This window comes from Sprattus sprattus (genome assembly GCF_963457725.1).
Source record: "Sprattus sprattus genome assembly, chromosome: 18".
Taxonomy (NCBI): Eukaryota; Metazoa; Chordata; class Actinopteri; order Clupeiformes; family Clupeidae; genus Sprattus; species Sprattus sprattus.
This window is the reverse complement of record NC_137916.1, coordinates 21,836,795-21,860,040: the sequence shown is the minus strand read 5'-3', so window position 1 is coordinate 21,860,040 and position 23,246 is coordinate 21,836,795. Positions and strand designations below refer to the sequence as shown.

Genomic DNA, 23,246 nt, shown 5'->3' with positions numbered 1-23,246 from the left:
CTGTTCAGTTATGGATGCCTGCTCTCTGACACGTGCACACGCACACGCACTCTTTCATATTTCTGTTTCATTCTCTTTCCTTTCTCGCTCAACATGTGTGAAAATGAAGACCTGATCAAATGTGTTTCTGAAAGTGTGAAAAACGACACTGCAACGGGAGGACAAAATCCGCAGGTATGGTTCAATGGAAGAGCATTTCAATGGTTTGACTTTATTACATCTACAGCCTACACCTCAGATTACCTGAAAAGTAACATATGCATGGTTTTATGTGGAAATCCTTCAAAAACACTGTGCACTGAAGAAAACGTTCTGCACGTGCCTAACCAGCAGAGGCCAGTTATGGCAGTCAGTCTTCTCAACAGTTTCCATGATGGTGCTTAATGTCACAAGCTCACTGTTGAATAACACGATCAGACAGCACATGTGTACGTGTGAGGGGAAAGTATGCAAGTCTTTGTTTGTGTGTGTGTGTGTGTGTGTGTGTGTGTGTTGCTTTTCCCATGAAGGGAGCAAAAGGGTGTCTTGATTTAAAAAGAAGAAAGAAAAAGAAAAGAAAATAATAAAGGCCTGATGGGCATTGCAGTCCATAAAGTTTTCTGCTGGAGACAGGCAACTTTAGATTAGGTCCATAAGAATCTCATCCTCCATGACGCTGGACACCGGTGGTATTCCAGGACCCTGTCCGACAGGCCCACGCGGTCCCGTCGACATCAGCATTTGACCTGAGAAGAGTTTTAGAAAAAGTGATAAAGGGATGACAAAAAGAAGGTGTAACATGTGCATGAGTGTCATCTGTAATATCTATGTTTAAATGTGTGTGTGTGGATAAATAAAAGAAAATATTACAATCGTATATCAACTTCCCAGTGGATGGCATGTCTCCTGAGCTAATTTCAGACCGCCTTGGACAAACGGCATTAGCATGCAAATCCCTGTTCTCAGATCAGGCTCCCATCCAGATCAGTTAATCTAGTGCTGGCTGAGCCCAAACTGAGCTGAGCTAAACTGAACCGGCTCTGGAAACGGAGCGCTCTGGACCCGATTCAGGTTCTGTTTCTGGCCCTCTGGGCTATTTCATCACCAGTGAGCTCAAGAGGGGGTTAGGTTAAAGCTAGGAGAAGCAGGTGCTGATACTAGGTCAGTACCAACAAGGTGCCTGCCTGCCTACCTACCTGACTCTGTGTGAGTGTGCGTGTCTGTGGGTCTGTGTGCAGGTGTGTGTGTGTATGTCTGTATGTGCGTATGTGTATGTGTATGTGTATGTGCATATGTCTGTGTGGACGTTGCGCATACGTATGTGTGTTTGTGTGTGTGTGTGTCCATTCGCATGTGCCTGTGTTTGTGTGCGTGTGCGTGTGTGTGTGTAAGTGCGCACATTAGTCTAAATGCGCGTGTGCGTATGTCCAAATGCGCGTGTGCACATATGTCTGTGTTTGTGTGTGTGTGTGTTTGTGTGTGTGGGTTCTAATTTTACCTGGGAGAGGTTGCCTCCACTGGGCCTGCATGGGAGCGCCTCCTCCCGGTGCAGAGTGGACCATCTGCTGGCCGAGACCTGGCATCCCCGGCAGCATGCCCTGCATGTGACCCACTCCAGGCTGCTGTAGAGTGCAACACAGAGGGGGGAGAGAGCGGGACATAGAGAGGGGAGGAGAGAGACAGAAAGTTCAACAAAGCAAAAGAGGAAGAAAGTGAAAGAAAGAGGGAGAAGAGTGGCAAAGAGAGGAAGAGGAAAGAGCGAGAGGAATAGAGGAAGAGGGAAAAGCGGGGGCATAGAGGGAGAAAGAGAGGGAAAGATTATATATGAGAGAGAGTGTGAGAGTGAGAAACAGAGGGAAAAGAAAGAGAGCGAGTGAGAGAGAGAGAGAGAAACAAAGGAAAAAGAAAGAGAGAGAAAGAAAGAGTGTGAGAGTGAGAAAAAGAGAGAGAGAGTGTGATCGCAGTTCCTTAAATGTGCCAGTTTCTCTCCACGCGCACCTCTAACTCCAACACACCATATGACAGTGAACATTAATAAGAGCTGCCTCACACATCTCTCCACATTTACCCCAACGGCGCTGACGTTCTGTAAACACATGAAATTAAGATGAAAATAAACTCCTCTCTCTGCTGCAGGACGTGTTTCTATCTTCCCCAGATTGCTTCTGACGAGGCAGTCGCCTCAACTCAGCCCACTGATCCGGACCCCTACAAAAAACCCGCCACTCCGACTGTCTCCGACTGTCTCCGACTGTCAGTCGAGGGGTGCTTACCGGCTGCTGTTGGCTGAGGAGAAGGCTCCGAAGCTGTGGATTGGCTCCTGGGTTGGGGAGGCGGAGCATGGCGCCCGGCTGGGGTTGTCCTTGAGACACCTGGTTGGGCGGGGCACCGCTGACTGGGGGTTGCTGATTGGCTGTGGCGGCAGCGCGCATGGTCAGCTGGGAGAAGGAGGAGGAGAGGAGAGAAAGAGAGAGAGAGAGAGAGAGAGAGAGAGAGAGAGAGAGAGAGAGAGAGAGAGAGAGAGAGAGAGAGAGAGCGAGAGAGAGAGAGAGAGAGTTTAGTCCCAAAAGAGTGACATGAAGGAAAGAGATAGCTGAAAAAAGAAGAATGCTGTGCAAGATGATGCATTCAAAATGGCTGATAAGCATACAGGGAGCGGGAGGAGGAGAGTCAAACAAGCGAGTCTGAGAGGGACTGAAGGCAAGTCTGGTGTTGAAACCAAGATAAGAGTGATTGCGAGGGTAAGCCGGTAGCTACTCACTTCATACAATTGTTTGCCCATACGCACTTATCAGAGAGTTACTGTGAACCCATGCCAAGTGGTTAGCCTACTGACAGGAATTAGAAACGTGGTCATAATTGGTCCCTGTGTGTGTGTGTGTGTGTGTGTGTGTGTGTGTGTGTGTGTGTGTGTGTGTGTGTGTGAGAGAGAGAGAGAATGTCATACGTAAGCGCACACACACACACACACACACACACACACACACACACACACACACACACACACACACACGTTTGTCTATGGGGATGCATTAAAGAAGTGTTGAGTGTTTGTGGTTAGCCTGCCTGATGTGTGTGTCTGATATATGTTTCCTTCCTTGTCAAAGTGATCACTGTGTGAGTCGTTTCTAATGTTCTGTGTATGTGAGTGAGTGTGTGTGTGTGTGTCCAGTGCCCTTTCCTGGACATATTTACGCACAGATATTATGAGCGGTTTTCATCTACATAAGAGCGGGTCTTCTTCCATGGATGCTGCCATGTGCACTGCTATGTCTCTGCACTGGCTCTAGAGTGGGCCATTTACGGTTTTTATGTTCAAGCGGCAGTTTGAATTGGTCGGCGCCGGTTGGACGATAAAGAAAAAGAAAGGAGAGGAATCAGTGGTTGCTGGTGCTGGCTAATATCTTATATGGAGGATCAAACTTATTTAGCACAAAAAAAATCACGGGAGCATGAATCCTCTCAAAAACTGCCCATTTTCTGCTGGACAGGTAATTTAGCAAATTAAGTTAATTCTCCTATACGCTTGAAAAGAAAAGGTTGAGGGAGGGGTGTTGTACAAAAAAATTCTATGAGGGAACGAATGGGGTTTTGGGAAATAGCTATTTGACCAAGTTCGTCCAGTTACTTTTCCTGTCTGCATAAAATACATCTCAAACTGTTGTGTACCAATATCGTTATCATCTAGGCTAAATAACGCTAAGCAGGACACTTAATATCACCAGTAAGCCATGAGAAGAAAAGAAACATTTGCTATTTAATTATCGTTGGTAATTAACATAGGCTAGGGTAATCATGTTTGTTAACAAAACCACAAGCCTAAAGAGTCCACATGCTGATAAACCTTGAAAACATTGTTTTAAATAATCAAAATGCTACAAAATCCTGCTTCCACCCCCTATTGCAGCATATGGAAGCACATGTATGCTACAATAGGCTACACATTACACCAGTAGATGGGGTATTTCAGTCATGACCGAGATATAGGGTCTCATTCCACAGGTGACCACAGGAAGAACAGTGCTCCTGTAAAGGAAAAAACTGATGTGTGTCAATAAACTAATCAATCAATCAATCATTCAGTCGGCCTCGGTTCAGCCGCTGCATGCTCTAAAATCTTTGGTCTAAATGGCACTGGTCTACCGCTGGCAGGGCAAGTAACGCCGCAGTAGGCGAACGTTTGACCATTCATTTAAATAGGACGAAAAAGAGGGATGAAAAACAACAATAACAAAAGAACGACAGGGTGCAGTACAACCATCTTAAAAGCGCTAGAAGCAAAGTAACGCTAAAAAAAACGGTGGAATAAGAATAAATAAATAAAATAAATAAAGCTTAGGAACATCAATAGTGTGCCTGTAAAGCATTTCGTATTCTTATTAAACCTTAAATATGGAAATAAATAAAGACCAATTTAAAAATGCATGTGTTTTGTGTGTGTTAGTGTCTGTGTGTATGCATGTTTATTGTGTGACTTAGAGCACCTGTGTGTTTTTTTTGTGTGTGTGTGTGGGCACATATGTGTGTGTGGGCGCATATGTGTGTGTGTGTGTTTGTGTGTGTGAGAGTGTGTGAGTGTGTGGGCGCATATATGTGTGTGTGTGTGTGTGTGTGTGTATGTGTGTGTGGGGGTGTTTGTGTGTGGGCGCATACGTGTGAGTGTGTGTTCTCTCTCTCACCATGGTGTTCTGCCTCTGCTGGTCCTCCATCATAGAGACCTGACTAACAGGCGGCATGCCCACCACCACAGACTGGGGTGCGACACCACAGGAGACAAGGAGAAGAGGACAAGTGGAGGAGGGAGTGGCAGGGGGAGAGAGAGAGAGAGAGAGAGAGAGAGAGAGAGAGAGAGAGAGAGAGAGAGAAAGAAAAGAAGAGGTGCAGAGTGGAGGGTTATCAGAAGGCATGCAAGTTCCATCCAAGGACAAAGGAAAAAGACAACAGCCTATGAGGCGTGCGGAGGAGTATGGCACGTGGTGAGAGGGAGGGGAGAACTTCGGAACATAGAGGAACGTGAGGCGAAACTGTGAAGAGCTCAAGAACACTGGAGAATGCATGAGAGAACAGTGAAACCGTGCAGAACATGTGGGCAAACAGTGGGACTGAGGGGGGAGCGGTGTGTGTGTGTGTGTGTGCGTGTGGGGAGGGGGGGACGGGGTACCTGCTGCTGGACGTTGCCGTGGGGACCCTGGAGAGCGCCGGGCGCTCGGTTGAGGAAGTTCGGATTGGGTGGCACCTGGCCTTGCTGCATCTGACCAGCTGCCGCCATACCCTGCCATGGAGAAAGCCAGGCAGTCAGTAGGGCGGGGGGGGGGGGGGGGTGGGGTTGTGTGTGTGTATACTTTTGGAAAGATTAACAAGGTGATGTCCTGTGTGTACACGTATTTTAGAGGATATAGTAAATATCCATGTGTACCGAGTGCACGTAAGCATGTGAATAGGTGTGTGTACATCTTCGTTGATTTATATACAGATAGTTGAATACGTGTGCGTGTGTGCGTTAGTGTGTATGTGCTCACTTGTCTTTGCTGCTGCTGCTGGTGGTTCTTGTGGTTGGTGATGACCTGGCGGATGCCGTTGACGAAGCCGCTTTGGTCGTTGGGGATGAGGCCCATGAAGATGCGCTTCTTCGAGGAGTACAGCAGCATCAGCACCCGTACCTCACACGGAGCGCTGTGGGGGAAATGCACACAGCCCGCCTGAATGTGCACAGACACAGACAGACAGACAGACAGACAGACACAAATCATCATCATCATCATCAAAAAGTCCAGCTAGTATTCAAAGCCTTGGATTCTTGTTCTATGCATATGCCTAGCTACCCACCAAGTACATGTAACATTTACTATGAACATTTACTTGGGAGAAGCATTGATGAAATTCTATCACGAAATACCCCTTGGAAAATGTGAGTCTTTAAGGGTGCAGAAATATGCAGAGGAAGTCTACAAATTGACTGTGACATATCAAAAATGTCACACATAATGTGGAGTCTATCTGAAGCAATCTTGCTGAAGCAAATATTCCCAAGCTACCTGCGCCGAAAACAAGTGTTACAATAATCAATAACTACTCCTCTTCATGATGCATAATATACACAGTAAACAGATACATCATCTTTGTATTTATTTGCATGATTTACAATATGGTTACATTTTCCTGCTTTTTCAATAACTTATTTTTTTTCATCTCTAACAATAAAATACCTACAGGCGTGTGAAATCATGATACCGTTTCGATAGTTTAGCACATAACTGGTCTGTGGGAGCCAGAATTCTTGCTGTTTGGTAGGGGGCAAATCAACAAAGGCAAATCAATTCAGAACGGTTATAAAATGCAGCTTTCTGGATGTTTATATTCTGTTTCTCACTGTTAAGATAAACCTACCGTTACAATTATAGATCACGCATTACTTTGCAAGTGGCCAATCTTGCCTAATCGGCAGTGGGTCAAATACTTATTTTCCCCACTGTACATCAAAATGGTGTGAGTTCTATGAAGCTGGTCTTTCACGGTCAGGTCTCAACTTGAATGCACTTGACCTATACAGTGCCACTTTAAAGTATGTGAACCCCTTGACCACTTAGGAGTTTTCTGTTGTTTTACCATGATTTTTCATTTTTTTCATCACCAATTTTCCATAGAAGGAATGTCAGGTTTATGTTTATCATTTGCATGTACTTTTTTTAGAGGGAATTGTTTGAGTAGCCAAAAGACTACATGAAACATGGAATTAGTCCATTTCAAAAGTAAGTGAACCCCCAGCTGAATTTGTAAAGTCAAGCAGGTAACAGATTCAGTGAAACTTATTTGGGTGCTTAATTAGTCAATTAAGCAAACCGATCATCTGAGACATCCTTAGGGAAAGGTTTGGGCAACACAGATTAAAAGAGGGAGGAAACCAACCAAACTACTGTAGTGCCAAGGTGTACCCACACAGATCAACAATGCCGAAAGGAAACGAGATATCCGAGAACATCAGGAAGAAGGTTCTGACAGCCCATCAGTCTTGGGAAAGCTATAAGACCATCTCCAAAAGATTCCAGCTCCATCCATCCATCCAAGACAAATAATTTAGAAATGGAGGGCATTCAACATGACCGCATCTCTGCCTAGAAGTGGACGCCCATCAAGACCATCACCAAGAAGCACCAGAAGAAGAATACATCAGGTAAAAGTCAACCCACACATCACCTCTAAAGAGTTTCAGACCTCTCTGGCAGCATCTGGGGTAAATGTACATGGGTCTACAATCAGACGAAAATTGAATAGACATGACATTCATGATCGGGTTGCTAGAAGGAAGCCTCTGCTCTCAAGAAAGAACAAAACTGCCCGTTTCAACTTTGCCCGAGAGCACTTGGATAAACCAAAGGCCTTCTGGAAGTCCCTTCTTTAAACAGATGAGTCCGAGATAGAATTATTTTGTCACGATCAAAACCAACAATTTTCGTCTGATTGTAGACCCATGTACATTTACCCCAGATGCTGCCAGAGAGGTCCGAAACTCTTTAGAGGTGATGTGTGGGTTGACTTTTACCTGATTTATTCTTCTTCTGGTGCTTCTTGGTGATGGTCTTGATGGGCGTCCACTTCTAGGCAGAGATGCGGTCATGTTGAATACCCTCCATTTCAAAATTATTTGTCTTGGATGGATGGATGGAGCTGGAATCTTTTGGAGATGGTCTTATAGCTTTCCCAAGACTGATGGGCTGTCAGTACCTTCTTCCTGATGTTCTCGGATATCTCGTTTCCTCTCGGCATTGTTGATCTGTGTGGGTACACCTTGGCACTACAGTAGTTTGGTTGGTTTCCTCTCTCTTTTAATCGGTATGGCCCAAACCTTTCCCTAAGGATGTCTCAGATGATCGGTTTGCTCAATTGACTAATTATTCACCCAAATAAGTTTCACTGAATCTGTTACCTGCTTGACTTTATCAATTCAGCTGGGGGTTCACTTACTTTTGAAATGGACTAATTCGATGTTTCATGTAGTTTTTCAGCTTCTCAAACTATTTCCTCTAAACAAGTACATGCAAATGATAAACATAAACCTGACATTTCATCTATGGAAAATTGGTGATAAAAAAATAAAAAATCATGGTAAAACAACAGAAAACGCTTAAGTCCTCAAGGGGTTCACATACTTTCAAGTGGCACTGTAGATCCTTTCCCGTGATACTAAAACAACACAAGGAGCACTTCAGTTTCTTGTTTCAGGATGTTGCATATCAGCTGTCAAAACTGGGCGTCAACTGGGCTACTATCTGGTGTCTTTTTCAAACACTTTTTTTGGGAGGATTTCTCCTCTTCCTAAACCAATGTCCTAACAATTGGTCACCAAGCAATGCAACCATCTAGCAAAAAGTATCCCCTTGGGAGACAGTGTGGGTTGATCCTGAACGCAAATGGAGTGCAGCGATTTCGACAACCCGCTAGCAAGGTTATTTTTCCACCATCATAACTTTACAGATATGTTGTCTTCACAGCCCTAACAGCAGCTCAAAGGTTCTGTGCAATGAAATCTGAATGGATCTAGGCGCACAGTCCGAGCCTTTGTAGACCCAGGAGCAGAAATGCATATATCAGACAAAAGCCTATAGTCTAATCCCATATGTCATTAATTAAGTTAGATAATCCAAACCAGACCATGAATAGACTAGAAGCTGCCAATCCAAAATCTTTCTGGCACTACAAAACTACATATGGTTACTTACTCCCCCTGGTGGCACATTTGGTTCCCTGCAGCCGAGTTCAGAAGTCCCAATAGGGGTGCATACAGTGCGACTTCAACCCTCAACACACAGTGTGACCATAGGGGGAAGATGTCAAGTGCAGAGCAAGAGAGAAATGTTCTCTTCCCTTGGATTTACAGCAACACTGGGGCTCTGATCCTGAGACTCTTTCCTTAAGCTATATATAAAAAATACTCCTTGGATCACAACCATGCACTACACCCTCTTGTGACCACCTGAGGCAGCTTGAACTAAAGATGTGTTTGCCATTGTGGTTAAGTGTGGTATGTTGTGGTCTTTTTGACGTGTATAGTGGAAAACTGTGTGTGTTTGTGTGTGTGTGTGTGTGCGTGTGCGTGTGTGTGTGTGTGTATGGGGGTGTGTAGAATGACCCAAGCTGGACTCACAAAGCCATTGGCCATAATGCGATACAGGCCTTTCAGAGACTCCACATCTTTGTTGGTAAACAGAAACTGCACCATACGCGAGTTTCTGAACAGCGGCCCCAGTGTTGTCTGTCATGTGGAGAGAGAGAGAGAGAGGGTGATTAACTGACAGGTAGGAAGAGAGGCAGAGAGAGTACAAATGTGGATCAGTTACATTTATAAATCACTCCTTCTAACAGTGGGCTATTCAGAGCATCGGCTATTGTGTCAAATTCACAACGATTCTATTCGGTGTAAAGTTAGTTCTAAAATTGCCTCAATGCACTGCAAACTACTGTGTTCAATTTCTCCAGTACCAAATAATGCAACGCAGGACAAAGAATACAGGGTTGTAATTTGCTTGTTTACGTCAAAGGTTCTTGAATAATACAAGAAAAAGCTGCCTGATTTCAATCAAGGTCTATGCTTATTTGGGAGTTGCTAAGCTGGTTGAGGCCAATACCTTTTAAAAAGATTCTGTGAATCCAGATAGGATAGACTCTCATTGTTCGACACAAACCCATCCCATTCACTCGATATATAATTTAGTTAGGCATGTCCATGTTGCTTAAATCTTTAGATCCTCTATAAAGACAATGACCTCTTCTGACCTTATGGAAGGAGTTCAAGGTTTATTGGTTACCGACGAACAATGGCTTGGAATGGATGGTCAGAAATGGTTAATTGTCTAAAGAACATGATTGATTTTTCTCTATGGGAAAGAATGAGTGAGTAAACAAAAGGTAAGTGTGCAGGCATAGGCTTACATCCACATGACATTACATATTCTCAAACGGTGAAGCCACCCATACTACACAAATATTACACACTGGTGTGCAAAGAGAAGCACTGAAACCTCTTTATCAGTGGGAGTCCAGCTTCTCCAAAACATGCTTGTATGTTTTCAATGTCAACCTGTGTTGACAACCTTCAGTAGCATTACAGTCGGAGAGAAAGAGCTGTATTAGATCTTTCTCTTCACTATTATCGTTATTATTTCTTTTACCAGTAGCTGCTGTGGGATGAGCTGCATGATCAGCTTCTGTGGCCACTGGTCTGTGTTTCTGGAAAAATCGAGGACAGGACAGCAGGTCACCTTGGGCATTGGCTATCATAGAATCATCACACTGGCATCAGACTGGAGCAGGTGGTCGTGTACTCACAGGTTTTCCCCCTGGTTGACTTGCACCTGGCAGGGCAGGGAGCGAGTGAGTTTGGTATTGGAGTCCATGGAGGAGGCCTTTGGCTTCTACAGAGAGATGGAAAAACAGGGAGGAGGTGTTGGGTGGGGGTGGGGGGGGTTGGGGGACGTGGGGTGGTAGAGAGTGTCATGAAGAGGTTAGCATTATAATACAGACATGACCAGTGACCCCTGAGGTGGTTATGGACTTGGGTGATTTATGCTTTAGTTTGGGGGCTACTTGGACATGAGCGATCGCCTTGGCAACAGGCCAGCGCAGCCTTCTGAGGGGAGGTCGATAGAGCGCAGCCTATGGGAAAATAAACTGACCTTGTTCATCTTCTCCCCGTCGATGGCAGATTGATAATGGATCAATACCTGATTGATCGCACCAAGCCCAGAAAACGGGCTCCCTTGAGAAAAATATAGCCACTGAATTCATCCCCTATGTCCATTAAAGAAATGTGCGAACAGAAAGCAACGTATAGCTGCACCGGGTTAGCAGATTCTTGTTTTTCCATCATGTTTTGAATGGCTTACTAGAGAAAAAGCTCCAATGGGACTAAAAGAAATTAAATCAACAAACCCCTCCAACCCCGAATCAATGGATTCCCATGAATCCCACAGGCATAAATCATTGGATAATCGTCTAAAGTCAATGAGCCAATCAGTTTTAATGAAGGTGCAACCCAAGCCTACTCAGAGGGCGAGGTCATTCATCAGGAGGTACACATGCTGAGACATCCCCCAGTCGGCTTTTCCCGTCAATCTAATAATGCAGCTGGCAAGATAAATCAGGCCCAAGTCAATCAAGTCCATTGATCACATTTCGAAAAACTAAATGAATGATCATAACTAGAGCTAGAGGAATATACAAGTTAACAATTTAATAGAACAGTGTACTTCAGAGGAACTGACAGGGATGTCTATTTTCAAAGACTAAAAGGGGATAAAAGGGACTGACATTAACAGACAGGAAATGTACAAAAAAAGTTTCACCCTGCATTCTAGTATGGGAAAATGTCTCACCTCTTGCCACTCAAGTACTCCGCTCCATGCTACAATCTTATTGGCCACTCCTTGCTGCTGGCCAATGGCGTTAGAGGCAGCTTGAGCGGCAGCCACACCTGGCTGAAGGAGAGAAAGATATACATACGTATTTGAGACACTGGGGGCGGGGGCAGAGAGAGAAAGCCGCGTGGCTTAGACCATGGTGATTAAAGAGTGTTGGTTTTCTAAAAGTGCGAGGTACGAGCGAGGGTGCAAGAGACTCGTTTCATACTGACCATGCCCATGGCTCCTACCATGCCAGGCTGCGACGAGGGAGGAGTCTGCTGATTGGCTCCCGACTGCTGCTGGGGAGGCTGCTGTGCCTGCGGATTGGGTGCAGACTGGCCTGGGGGTGGGATCTGCTGCGGCTGCTGTTGTTGTTGTTGTGGGGGCGGGACTTGTTGCTGGGGCAGCAGGGGCGATGATACAGTGGTGACGGTGGCCAGGCTGGGCTGACTGGAGGGGGGCAGTTTGACTCCGCCCACTGAGGGAAGCGTGGGCTGATTGCCGAAGGGCGGACCTGCGTTCATCATCCCGGGGACTGCAAGTGGAGATTACAACAGGAGAATTACAAAGCGAAGAGAGATACGATCATGTGCTGTAATGTTTTTAATTTTGTTTTAAATCATGATGTTCTTATTGCATTATTTCATGTGAAATCCTGGACAGAGAGCGAGAGAGGGCACGCGTGTGTGAGAGAGAGGGGTAAAAGCACAGTAAGGGCGCGATCACAGTGCAGACGCTTCAAAAAGGCCTTGGCAAAGCGTGCCGGGCAAAACAGCCTGGTGCGCCTGTGAAGCGGGGCTGCGTGCGCAACCAAATCAAACCGCGACACTGGACATTTTTTTTTTATATAGTCATCGTAATTAAATACAGCTAGTATGAACCTTTCACCTTTCACCATTGTCCCACTGTTCCCATAGACACATATACATGTATATACAGGTGCATCTCAATAAATTAGAATATCATCAAAAAGTTGATTTATTTCAGTAATTCTATCCAAAAAGTGAAACTCATATTTTATATAGGTTCATTACACACAGACTGATATATTTCAAGTGATTATTTCTTTTAAATTTGATGATTATAACTGACAGCTAATAATGACAGCAAAATTCAGTATCTCAGAAAATTTGAATATTACTGAAGACCAATAGAAAAAAGGATTTTTAACACAGAAATGTTGGGCTACTGAAAAGTATGAACATGTACAGCACTCATTACTTGGTCGGGGCTCTTTTTGCATGAATTGCTGCAGCAATGCGGCATGGCATGAAGGCAATCAGTCTGATGCACTGCTGAGGTGATATGGAAGACCAGGTTGCTCTGATGGTGGCCTTCAGCTCTTCTGCGTTGTTGGGTCTGTTGTCTCGCATCTTCCTTTTCACAATACCCTATAGAATCTATGGCTTTTAGGTCAGGCGAGTTTGCTGCCCAATCAAGCACAGGCATACCATGGTCCTTAAACCAGGTACTGGTACCTCTGGAAGTGTGTACAGGTGCCAAGGGTGCTGGGACCTTGATTTCCAAATTAAATGCAAAATGTACTTTCATCTGAAAAGAGAACTTTGGACCACTGAGCAACAGTGCAGTCCTTTTTGTCCATAGCCCAGGTGAGACGCCTCTGACGTGGTCTCCGGTTCAAGAGTGGCTTGACACAGGAATGCGACATTTGAAGCCCATGTCCTGGATACGTCTGTGTGTGTAGGCTCTTGAAGCACTGACTCCAGCTGCTGTCCACTCCTTGTGAATCTCCCTTGAATGGGCTTTGTTTCACAATCCTCTCAAAGATGTGGTTATCCCTGTTGCTTGTGCACCTTTTTCTACCACATTTTTTCCTTCCATTCAACTTCCCATTAAAGTGCTTGGATGCAGCACTCTGTGAACAGCCAGCTTCTTTAGCAATGACCTTTTGTGTCTTACCCTCCTTGTGCAGGGTGTCAATGATCGTCTTCTGGACAACTGTCAAGCAGCAGTCTTCCCCATGATTGTGTTGCCTACTGAACTAGACTGAGAGACCATCGAAAGGCTCAGGAAGCTTTTTCCAGTGTTTTGAGTTAATTAGACGATTAGAGTGTGGCACCATGAGTCTTCAATATTGAACTTTTTCACAATATTCTAATTTTCTGAGATACTGAATTTTGGGTTTTCATTAGCTGTCAGTTATATTATTTTTATTTTATTTATTTATTTATTACAAGGATAGCCCCTTGAGATGCGCTATCTCGTTTTCGAGGGGGTCCTAATGCAGTATAGTACAGTAACAGAAAATAAAAACAGAAATTGAGTGCAAACCGTAGACACACACACACATGCACACTCACTCGCCGACATTGCTCTCCAAACTACCCCACCACCCACCACCCAGCATTTACAACAAGACAACAAAAAAAACAAAAAGAAAAGAAAGAAAAAAACAGACCAAGTCTTGAAAAACTGGAAACAACAAAAAACAAACAAAAACAAAACCCAACAACTAAGGCCGTTCAGAAGCAAGAGCAGGATGTTTCAAAGTAAGTGATTAATGATGATCTAAAAATATGAAGGGAGGTGATGGACCTAAGTGATATTAATCAAAATTAAAAGAAATAAAACACTTGAAATAGATCAGTCTGTGTGTAAACAATCTATATAATATATGAGTTTCACTTTTTGAATAGAATTACTGAAATAAATCAACTTTTTGATGATATTCTAATTTATTGAGATGCACCTGTATGTCTATGACCGTTTCTACCACATCGACCGGCATCAAAACAGGAAGGAAATGATAAAGAAGTAACCCCCTGCCTATTGCTTGATCTGATTGGCTGCCTGGGCTGAGAGACATTGATGAGCTGTGCGACTTCGCACCTTGCGCTGAAAAGTTAAGAATAATTTAACTTTTATGCCCGCCTCAAAAACGCTAGAAAAATGTGAAGCGCACCGCATACAAGGCGTGCACGTAAGGCCCGCCGTACCATATGAAAATGGTTTTATGGTTTTGCTAGCGACGCGTTTCTAGAAATGCTTCTCAGTGTGATCGGCCCCTAACAAGATAATTAAAGAAGAAAAACAACACTCAACTAAAAGGAGGGGGAGAGAGAGAGAGAGGGAGAGGGAGAGAGAGAGAGACTTACAGCGGTTTTTCTGGTTATTGGCAGCCTCTACAGCCATGGCGGCTGCGGCGGCGGCAGCATTGAGCGAGGGAGGTGCCTGAGGGAGGGGCAAGGGTAGAAAGCAGCGGAGAGAAGACAATATACCATACATTAGACAAAGTAATGGACACAAACCTCCCCACTTGAGCAAATTAAGCCATCCACAAGACAAGCTACATCACTTAGCACTCGTACCTCACTCACTTAAGCTATTAACCCATTTATAACTTGTCTGCCTCTGCAGTTGGAAACACCACAATACATGTATTTTACGAGTTGCAGTAAAACAATTCACACAGACACTATAGATCCACTGAATACCTGGTATGGATGATTTGGGTTGATTTGCTGAGGAGCCTGGGAGGGTGCACCAATAGGAGGCTGATTTCCAGCCATAGGCTGTGGAGGTAAAACTGGCTTCAGGGAGACTGCCCCAGCACTGCCTCCAGAGGCAACTAGAAAGGGTACAGACAACACAACAATCTATTGGTGCCCATAAAACAATTAAACAATTAGACTGTGCCTACAACAACTAACAAACAACTAAAATGATCTTAGCAGATGCAAATCACAGACAATGCAGTATGAGCATACATTTAACAGTGGATGTGAACAATACTTTCACCTAGGTCTGCAAATCCACTTTAAAAGTGCAGTTCAGTTTTAGTTTCACAAAAGGTTGTTGATATTTGATCTCAACAGCCAATCAATTTACACCCATCCCTTCCATGCTGCTGAAGCACTGTGTTGATTGACTGATTTGTTTATGGTTTACAGAGCCAGGACTGTGTACAAACCAGAGCTTTTCCAGAGTGCAAAACACTAAATGGACCAGCTAGAGGACCATGAGGAGGATTCGAATCATGGACTGTTAAGGTACGCTAAGCTCAGGGTCACCTCTGTGCAGGCTTACCCGGGAGTGCTATGCCTCGCACCAGCACCATGTGGAAGGGGTCCTGGCAGTAATCAGGCAGCGACGACTCCGGAGGTCCGCCCACAGGCGACGCACGCTCAAAGAGCGCTCTCAGTGCAGGAAGCTTGCGTGGTGCCACCACTGAGAAATGGATTCCTTTCTGTAGGGAGATGGACAGACATGATCTGAATGTGAAGCTACCCTGCCTCTATCAACTGAAGCATCTGTGCTGGCTAGCTATGTAAACTAATCAATGTGGCTAAAGTCTCTATGGTAAAAGACACTCAATGAGATCTTTAGAGAGTGTCCACAAATAGAGAGATCAAAAACACTCAATGAAGGGGGCAGTCTTGTGTACCTGCTGTGAGTACATGGCTTCAATACAGTGACTAACTAGAAATCCTCACGGAAACCCACAATTGTTTGAATGTACATTCAGAACTAAAATGGATACAAAAAATGTATATCGAAGAGGGCATTAATGCCATCATCTCTGAGGTTATAAGCCATGCATTTGCACTACATAATCCAAAGTGAAAGACTTGGTCTGGCAATCAGTGGGAAAACTCAGGCTTTACCACAAGGACATTATTTGCTCTATGTATCTGTATGTACAGTACCTTGCATAAGTATTCACCCCCTTGGATGTTTTACCCTTTTACTGCTTTTATAAATCAGTCATGGTCAATATAAGTTGGCTTTTTGGGCAAAGAAAATCACAAAAAAAGTCCTCTTTAATGTCAAAGTGAAAACAGATTTCTACACAGTTATGTAAATGAAATAAAAATATGTAATGAAAATAAGTGATCGCATAAGTATTCACCCCCTTTATATAGACTGACCTAATTCAACAGAGGTCCAGCCAATTGGTGCTAGAAGTCTCACAATTAGTGAAATGGGGATCAGTGTGCAGTGAATGTGTCTCAAGTGATTGTAGTATAACGACACCTGTGTCGGGAAGGTCCATTCACTGGTCAGTATTCAGTAATGAGTATTCCTGGCTATTGTTAAACCATTAAGACCCAAGATCACTCTAAGCAACTCAGAGAAAAGGTTTTTGAAAAGTATAAGTCAGGGGAAGGATACAAATGTCCAAGGCACTAAACATCCCCTGGAATTATGTTAAATCCATCGTCAAGAAATGGATGGATTGTGGCACATGTGTAAATCTGCCTAGATCAGGCCGTCCTCACAAACTGAGTGACCGTGCAAGAAGGAGACTAGTAAGAGAGGCCACCAATAGACCTATGACTTCTCTGAAGGAGTTTCAAGCTTCAGCAGTTGAGATTGGAGAAACTCTGCATACAACAACTGTTGCCTGGGTTCTTCACCAATCAAAGCTTTATGGAAGAGAGCCACTGTTGAAAAAAAGAACCAAGGCAACAGTGGTTGTATGTAGAGTCTCTCCCATACCAGCTGCTGAAGCTTGAAACTTCTTCAGAGTAGTCATAGGTGTCTTGGTGGCCTCTCTTACTAGTCGGGTGGGCGACACTTAAAGGAATCATGGTGTTCATGTGTTTCTTCAATACAGCAGTCAATATAACAACTGAACACATTTTGAACTGTACATTGAACTAAACATGACATGCCGTCATGTAAATAAGATAAATAACATAAGGCTATTTAGTTTGTTTAATAAAAAAAACACGCTATAGACATGTTCTATAGGAAAGGTAACCTTAAATGCCTTCTGTTGTGATCTAGCGCTACATAGAAAATTAAATTGAACAAAATTAAATTGACCTTTAAGGGGGGGACGGGGGTGCCGTTGGAGGGGGCGGACAGAGACAGAGAGACACAGAGCTACCGAAGCTCTAAACACACACACTCACACACACACACAGCCAAGCACACACACACACAGCCTCCACCCTCGGGGAAGCAGACCAGATGAGAGGAGAGAAACACACACAGGCTCACACTGACGCTCTAAGCACACACACACACTCTCACACACATAGGGGAGAGGCTATACAGCCTACTGCCACAAGATTTGAGTTAAGATTCTGAACCCACAAATAATCATACGAAGTTTACAATGTGTCAGGTGGATGCTACACAGAAGCCTATACATTGTACCAGCAACCTAGGGCTGACTTAAGAGGGGGCGGATGCCTGTATTTGTTTTGTCTTATTTTATGTTTTCTACACGTTAACAGCATTATCAACAAAACACTAAATACTCCTATTTTCTGCCCTAAAAAAATTGCTGAATGAGTGACTTGGATACACCGGAGCCACTGTAAGCTGATAAGAGAAGCTAAGGCTAAACTTCCAACGGATGGGGAAGAGTGAAAGGCAGATGCAGTGAAGGAGTGTAGAAAAGGAGGGTGAATGTTAGATAAGAGAAGAACTGAGACAGAAAAACACAGGGAGACATGCGAATTTGACAACTAAGAACAGACGAAAGAAACTTAAACAGAGTAACTATAATGGAGTCAGGGTTCACAGGAAGATTTATGGGAAGTCGGTAAGGCAGTGGTCTGAAATGGACTGAGGAGCTTGATGAGAACGACAGATGTGAACGAGAGACAAAAAGAAAGAATAGTATAGAGAAGCAGTAAAAATGAAGGCATATAGTGAACAGTTTTCCACAGTAGAAGCACTAGCTAAATATCCGGCTACACAAATGGAAGATCCATGTAGTACAGGGGAGGAGAGGTTTCTGTTTTCCCCTATAGAGAGGGTGGCTGGAGATGGACGTAGGCAATCCTTATTGTAAGTATGGATTAGGCTCATAAATGAGGTCAAAGGAGGGAAAAAGGAGGGACTGTAATATAATTTCAGTTCAGTATAGGTTTATTAGGAAGAATAGGTACAATCTCTAAAAAACTGTCTTGCAGAAGACCAGAGTGAAAAGCAGGCCTGGAAAGGTCAGTTCACTGCAACAGAAGTTTCTAGCTGCCCAGGACAGGAGGATGTGGCCTATGACACATTGTAGGTCTCTAGGGAGATAACATGGTCAGCTAGTCCCTGAGAAACAGAGGTGCAGGGGCTTCACAAAATACATGTGACATTAATGTCTTATTTCTGAGAACAACAGATAGACCATGTTATAGATCCCATGACCAGCTGTTACCAAGAGGGGCCCACGAAATGACATCAGTAAGAAATAGACTATAAGAACTGGATTTTCTTCGAAGCAGATCAGACTCCGGAGATTATCAACTTATCAAGTAAAGCTCTACCTTGTTACAACAAAACTTCGTACTGGCGTATTTTTCAAGTCCTAAACCATCACGCAGAGAGTACAAGAAATTCTCCAACAGGCGCCCCCCTAATATAATGGTAGGGGAAACACTGTGCGTGTGTGCGCGTGTGTGTGCGCGTGTGTGTGTGTCTTGAGGTTCGTCACTACTCACATCTCTGATGATCTGGACCAGGTTGTCAGCGGTGCAGCCAGTGTAGCTGACACTCTCCACAGCAGGCAACAAGTACGGTGGAGAATTGCAGAGCAGCACACACACCTTATGGGTTGGTCCACTGAAAGCACACACATAAACAGATGCCCCCACACACACACACACACACAAACACACATTTATTATCCATCTATGTATGAGTATGAATAACTTATGAACACAGGTGTGTATGCATGTTTGTGTCACTATACATACATATGTACATGCTTAGGGGGACATTTGCCTTGTTATGACCAAGTGGGTGGTGTAAAAGAAGGTGAAAGATCATAGTAATGAATAAGTGTGTGTGTGTGTGTGTGTGCGCGTGCGCATGCGCGTGTAGGGGACTATGCACATGACTCAGGACTTGTTGTTATTTTGAGTATAACTCACATCTGTTCTCTCATCTTTTTGAAGTCGTCAAACAGCTGCAGGGCCACAGAGAGGCCTTCTGCGATGAGACTGCAGCTCTCTGCACCTCCACCCATGAACCTGTGATAGAGAAATGTAATGAGGACATTGTTATTCTATTTTTAATCTGAATGCTTACCCTGTTTGCTGAGGCCTACTCTCTTGCTGAGGCAAACCACCTGTTTTTTTACTGATAGTCATACATATCGTTCTTATTTCAAGGACATGTACTGTAACTTCTGTAGCTATATGAAACAGAGATTTCAACTTAGCAAGATAAGTTTACTTGGTAACTGATGAAACAATACAACCATCAATGTAATGCAGTCAAGAATGTTACATCAGCATTACACCGATACCTGGAGAAGGCCGTTCTGATAAGATACAAGAAATGTTCAAATATTTAAAGCTCAGCTCAGTGATGTCACTTTGGGCCCATAAGCCGCCCCTCTATCGATCATGGGATGGTGACATAACGTCTGGTCCACTTTGTGCATAGTTCAATTCAATTTTATTTATATAGCGCCATAACAATACAATTGCCTCTAGGCTCTTTACAGAGCCCAGAGCCTGAACCCCCTAAGTGCAAGCACAATGGCAACAGTAAAGTAGTTATAGTAATAACACATGATTCTTGTGGGTCTCTCCACTTACAGAACTGCTGATCTGCTGACACCACTTACTGTATGTCCAAAAGCTTTCCTTATCTGCGCCACAGACTGACAAATAGTTTCTTCTCTAAACTAAGTTTTGTGCTGCCCTTTCACACAGCCCTCTGTCCTAGTTATGACTGGCTGTCTTGTCTGGCTTTACATTTTCCCATGTGAATCTAACTTGCTGTTTTCTGTATGCTACATTTAATTTGATACATTTGAATTTATCTTACACAGCTCATCTTTGGAGTCTGTTCATGACATTTGGTTGTGACACACTTCCTCTTTTGCAAAAGATAAAAAGTACTGATTTAAATTCTGATTGGTGGTCTCTGTCTCATTAATATTATCGTCTTAATATAATGTATCTAACAACCTGCCACACAGGGGCCACGTTAGCACTAACAACTCAACATACAACACACTAACAACTCTCCCGCAGACGCCATGAACCCTGCTGTCCACATGGGGAGACAAGACTGTCTCTTGGCACCTTCACACCCTGTCAACCCAGTTCAATTTAGAGAACAGCTACAATTTCAGCTGCATTTGCAGACTCATCAATTAATTTCTTACAATCACAACAATAAGACAATTACTTACTGAATGCTGTCGATCCAAGAGACAAACTCAAAAGCTGAGCTGGTAGGAGCATGGCACTGCACATAGGACTCTGGGGCACAGTCCACTGTATTGAACACTACAAGTCCATACTGTGTGCCACCATACTAGAAGATAAATGGAAAAAAACATCCACAGACATGTTAGAGAGAAAATAAAAAGGGTGTTTTGAAGTTCATCATATACTCATCAAGTAAAACCAAAGATCATCATGAAGCTTTGACATTTCCTCTAATGTAGGAAAATCTAAGAGGTGCCTCTGCAAATTTCATTAAAAAAAATACTACACAGAATAGCCAATTATGTTGATATAAAAGGAAGTGTCACAACATTCAACATGGTGTCTCTGGAGTGTTTATGTGGTAAACCTGAATAAAAGTACACGATTGACTGAAATTAGGTGGATACAAAAATTAAAACTTACATCCCCTCCAAAGTCTGTCTCAGCTGGTGGACCACCATTAAAATATCTATTGTTCAAGAGGATTTAAGTGAGTTTAAGGACAGCTTACCATATCATGTATAAACACCATACCATCAAAAAAGCACTGGGCTAAGAAAATTATACTCACTCAATGGCAGGTAAGATATAGTTCTTCCTGAGGGACTCAAAGTATGGGCCTAGGTTTGCTGTTCCTTCTATTACGAAGACCACGTCGGCCACCTGATTGGCGCCTGGTTTGGAGGGGGGCTCCATATGGGCAGAGCCCGCGACCATGAGTCTTTCAATAAATAGGAACAATGTTATAACTCAAGATTTCAGTGTACAATACATTCATTGAGATGGATGGTCTCTTGAATGAATGAATGAATGAATGAATGAATGAATGAATGAATGAAAGTATGTATGTATGTATTTAGTAGTAGCAATACCAATAGCTAACCTCCACTGAATTATAGCCTTACTTCAACGACTAGTGGTAAAGCCTGGGTATGATGTGGAATATGCTTTAAAAGAAATACAATTATTTGTGATAATCTCATTGACACAGAATGCGTAACACACACAAAGCTAAACTAAAAATCATGCAAGTAGAGACCTTCGTTTGCACAGCAAACTCTGTTTTCAAAGTTAGCTTTAGCCATCCAGTAGCTATCCATGTATAAACCAACATTCCACCACCCAAATAATTCCAACACAGATACAATGTTTCACAGTATAATGGCAAAATCGAAACAGTTGACAATGCAATGATGAGAAAATTCCAGGTAGCAAATATAATCTCTTCTGACTAACCAGCTAAATTAGCTAATGCCACTTGATTATCACCTCGCCAAAGATTGAGCATGAATTCAATGTAACATTACCAATATAGGAGTATGAAAAGTGGAAAGTAACATCCAAATCACAATTTGATATCAATTTGTAAAAATGCTGTCCAAACCGATCAGTATACCGCTTTAAGGCAAGCAGCCTTGTCGTGAAACCAAATAAATTGACTAGCCAGGCTTGCTAGTTAACTGGCTAGCAAAAAAAACCTTCTTACCTGGCCTTTATATTTCCGTGTCTAGAGAATAGCGTAATTATATGGTGGTTGTAACAGTTATTCTAGCCAAGGTTTTACTTTCGCTTAAATCCGTGCATTCTAGCAGAAGTTACCAACTATATCGGCGTTCCCAGAAAAGCGTGTTGACAAACAATCTCTCACTTCCCTCGGTTATCCACACATCTGGTCTGTTGAAAAGATTCTACAAGGTTGATTAATCGGTTTTTTTTTCTTAGTTGATATTCATGTTTATGGACGGAACACACACTATAAAAGAGGCTCAAGTCTTTATGAGCGGTTCCGTCGTTAGTTTTACATTTCTGTATGATTCTGTTACTGCTTCAATTCTTTAGCATACTTTGAACTACGATTGAAAATATATTATCGAAATGCCATAGGCAAATTTGAATTAGGCCACATTTAGGATATGCCTACTTAGACTGCACAATAGACAAAGCAATGTTTAACGTCTCTTAATAAATGATTGACGTAATTTCTTTTGCTTCATATTTAATTACTGTTCCTAATTAATGGCAGACACAAAATGAACATGATGATATATTTTCAATGTATTGTACACAAACTGTACGCATAGGTGTTGTTTGGGGTCAAAATACAAAATGTATAAGACATTTCATCACATTGTTACTATTCCCGATAACAGAAATAGTTTTTTTTATTCCAAATGCTATCAGTAACAAGAAAGGAATAATAGAAATAGTATAAAGCCTTAAAACAGTAGAAGGATATCTCTTTCCAATTGTAAGTCAATAAGTGAGATTTTATGCTGTTCTGCATATTTCTCAATAGTCGCGTAACATGTATTCTGGATGCATAAAGGGGGTGGGTGGGGGTATTGTTTTATTTATAGGGCTATTTAGGTAGTCAACACGCCAACCTAAAGTGCCTGACACATAAACTTGAGTAAAACAATATATATTTTGGAGGATTAAATTGCTGGGGTCAAATTGAAGGTAATAGGAGGGTTAAGACCGCCTGAAAATCAATGTGTCTCCTCAAACGCTAGATGTCAGCAAAGTAGACTCAATACTTTAAATATACTCTGGAGTTGTACTTGACTAGGCTTCACTGGCCTTAAAGAATGGCATGGACATACGGTAGAAAAGAAGAATGCAACCACATTCTCAGCCACATTCTCAACCACAATGAAGAATGCCAATATTTTAATCATAGCTCATGTGTCTGAAAATGATCAGAACAATCTTCTATTGCTATTTAGGTTACTACTGT

The 23,246-nt window shown here is 43.1% G+C and overlaps 1 protein-coding gene across 5 annotated transcripts; it reads right to left on the bottom strand.

Annotated features, from left to right (window-relative positions):
* Positions 1–228: 228 nt before the first annotated feature.
* med25 (mediator complex subunit 25) lies at positions 229–22,156 on the bottom strand. 5 transcript variants are annotated; one of them, XM_080855919.1, is made up of 21 exons: positions 21,996–22,156; positions 21,393–21,456; positions 21,081–21,230; positions 20,933–20,978; positions 20,491–20,615; positions 19,217–19,315; positions 18,785–18,905; positions 15,423–15,582; positions 14,831–14,964; positions 14,492–14,567; positions 11,606–11,910; positions 11,349–11,450; positions 10,303–10,388; positions 10,146–10,203; positions 9,122–9,229; positions 5,499–5,678; positions 5,141–5,251; positions 4,659–4,730; positions 2,253–2,417; positions 1,478–1,601; positions 229–725 (listed from the first exon to the last, which is right to left on the bottom strand). In XM_080855919.1, exons 3-21 carry the CDS (start codon positions 21,224–21,226, stop codon positions 619–621), a joined length of 2,325 nt encoding a protein of 774 aa, XP_080712045.1. In that variant the 5' UTR covers positions 21,227–21,230; positions 21,393–21,456; positions 21,996–22,156; the 3' UTR covers positions 229–618. The 5 variants fall into 5 exon arrangements, with proteins under 5 accessions (XP_080712045.1, XP_080712047.1, XP_080712046.1 ...); XM_080855921.1 differs by having other exon boundaries at positions 21,415–21,456; XM_080855920.1 differs by having other exon boundaries at positions 22,109–22,136.
* Positions 22,157–23,246: the final 1,090 nt, after the last annotated feature.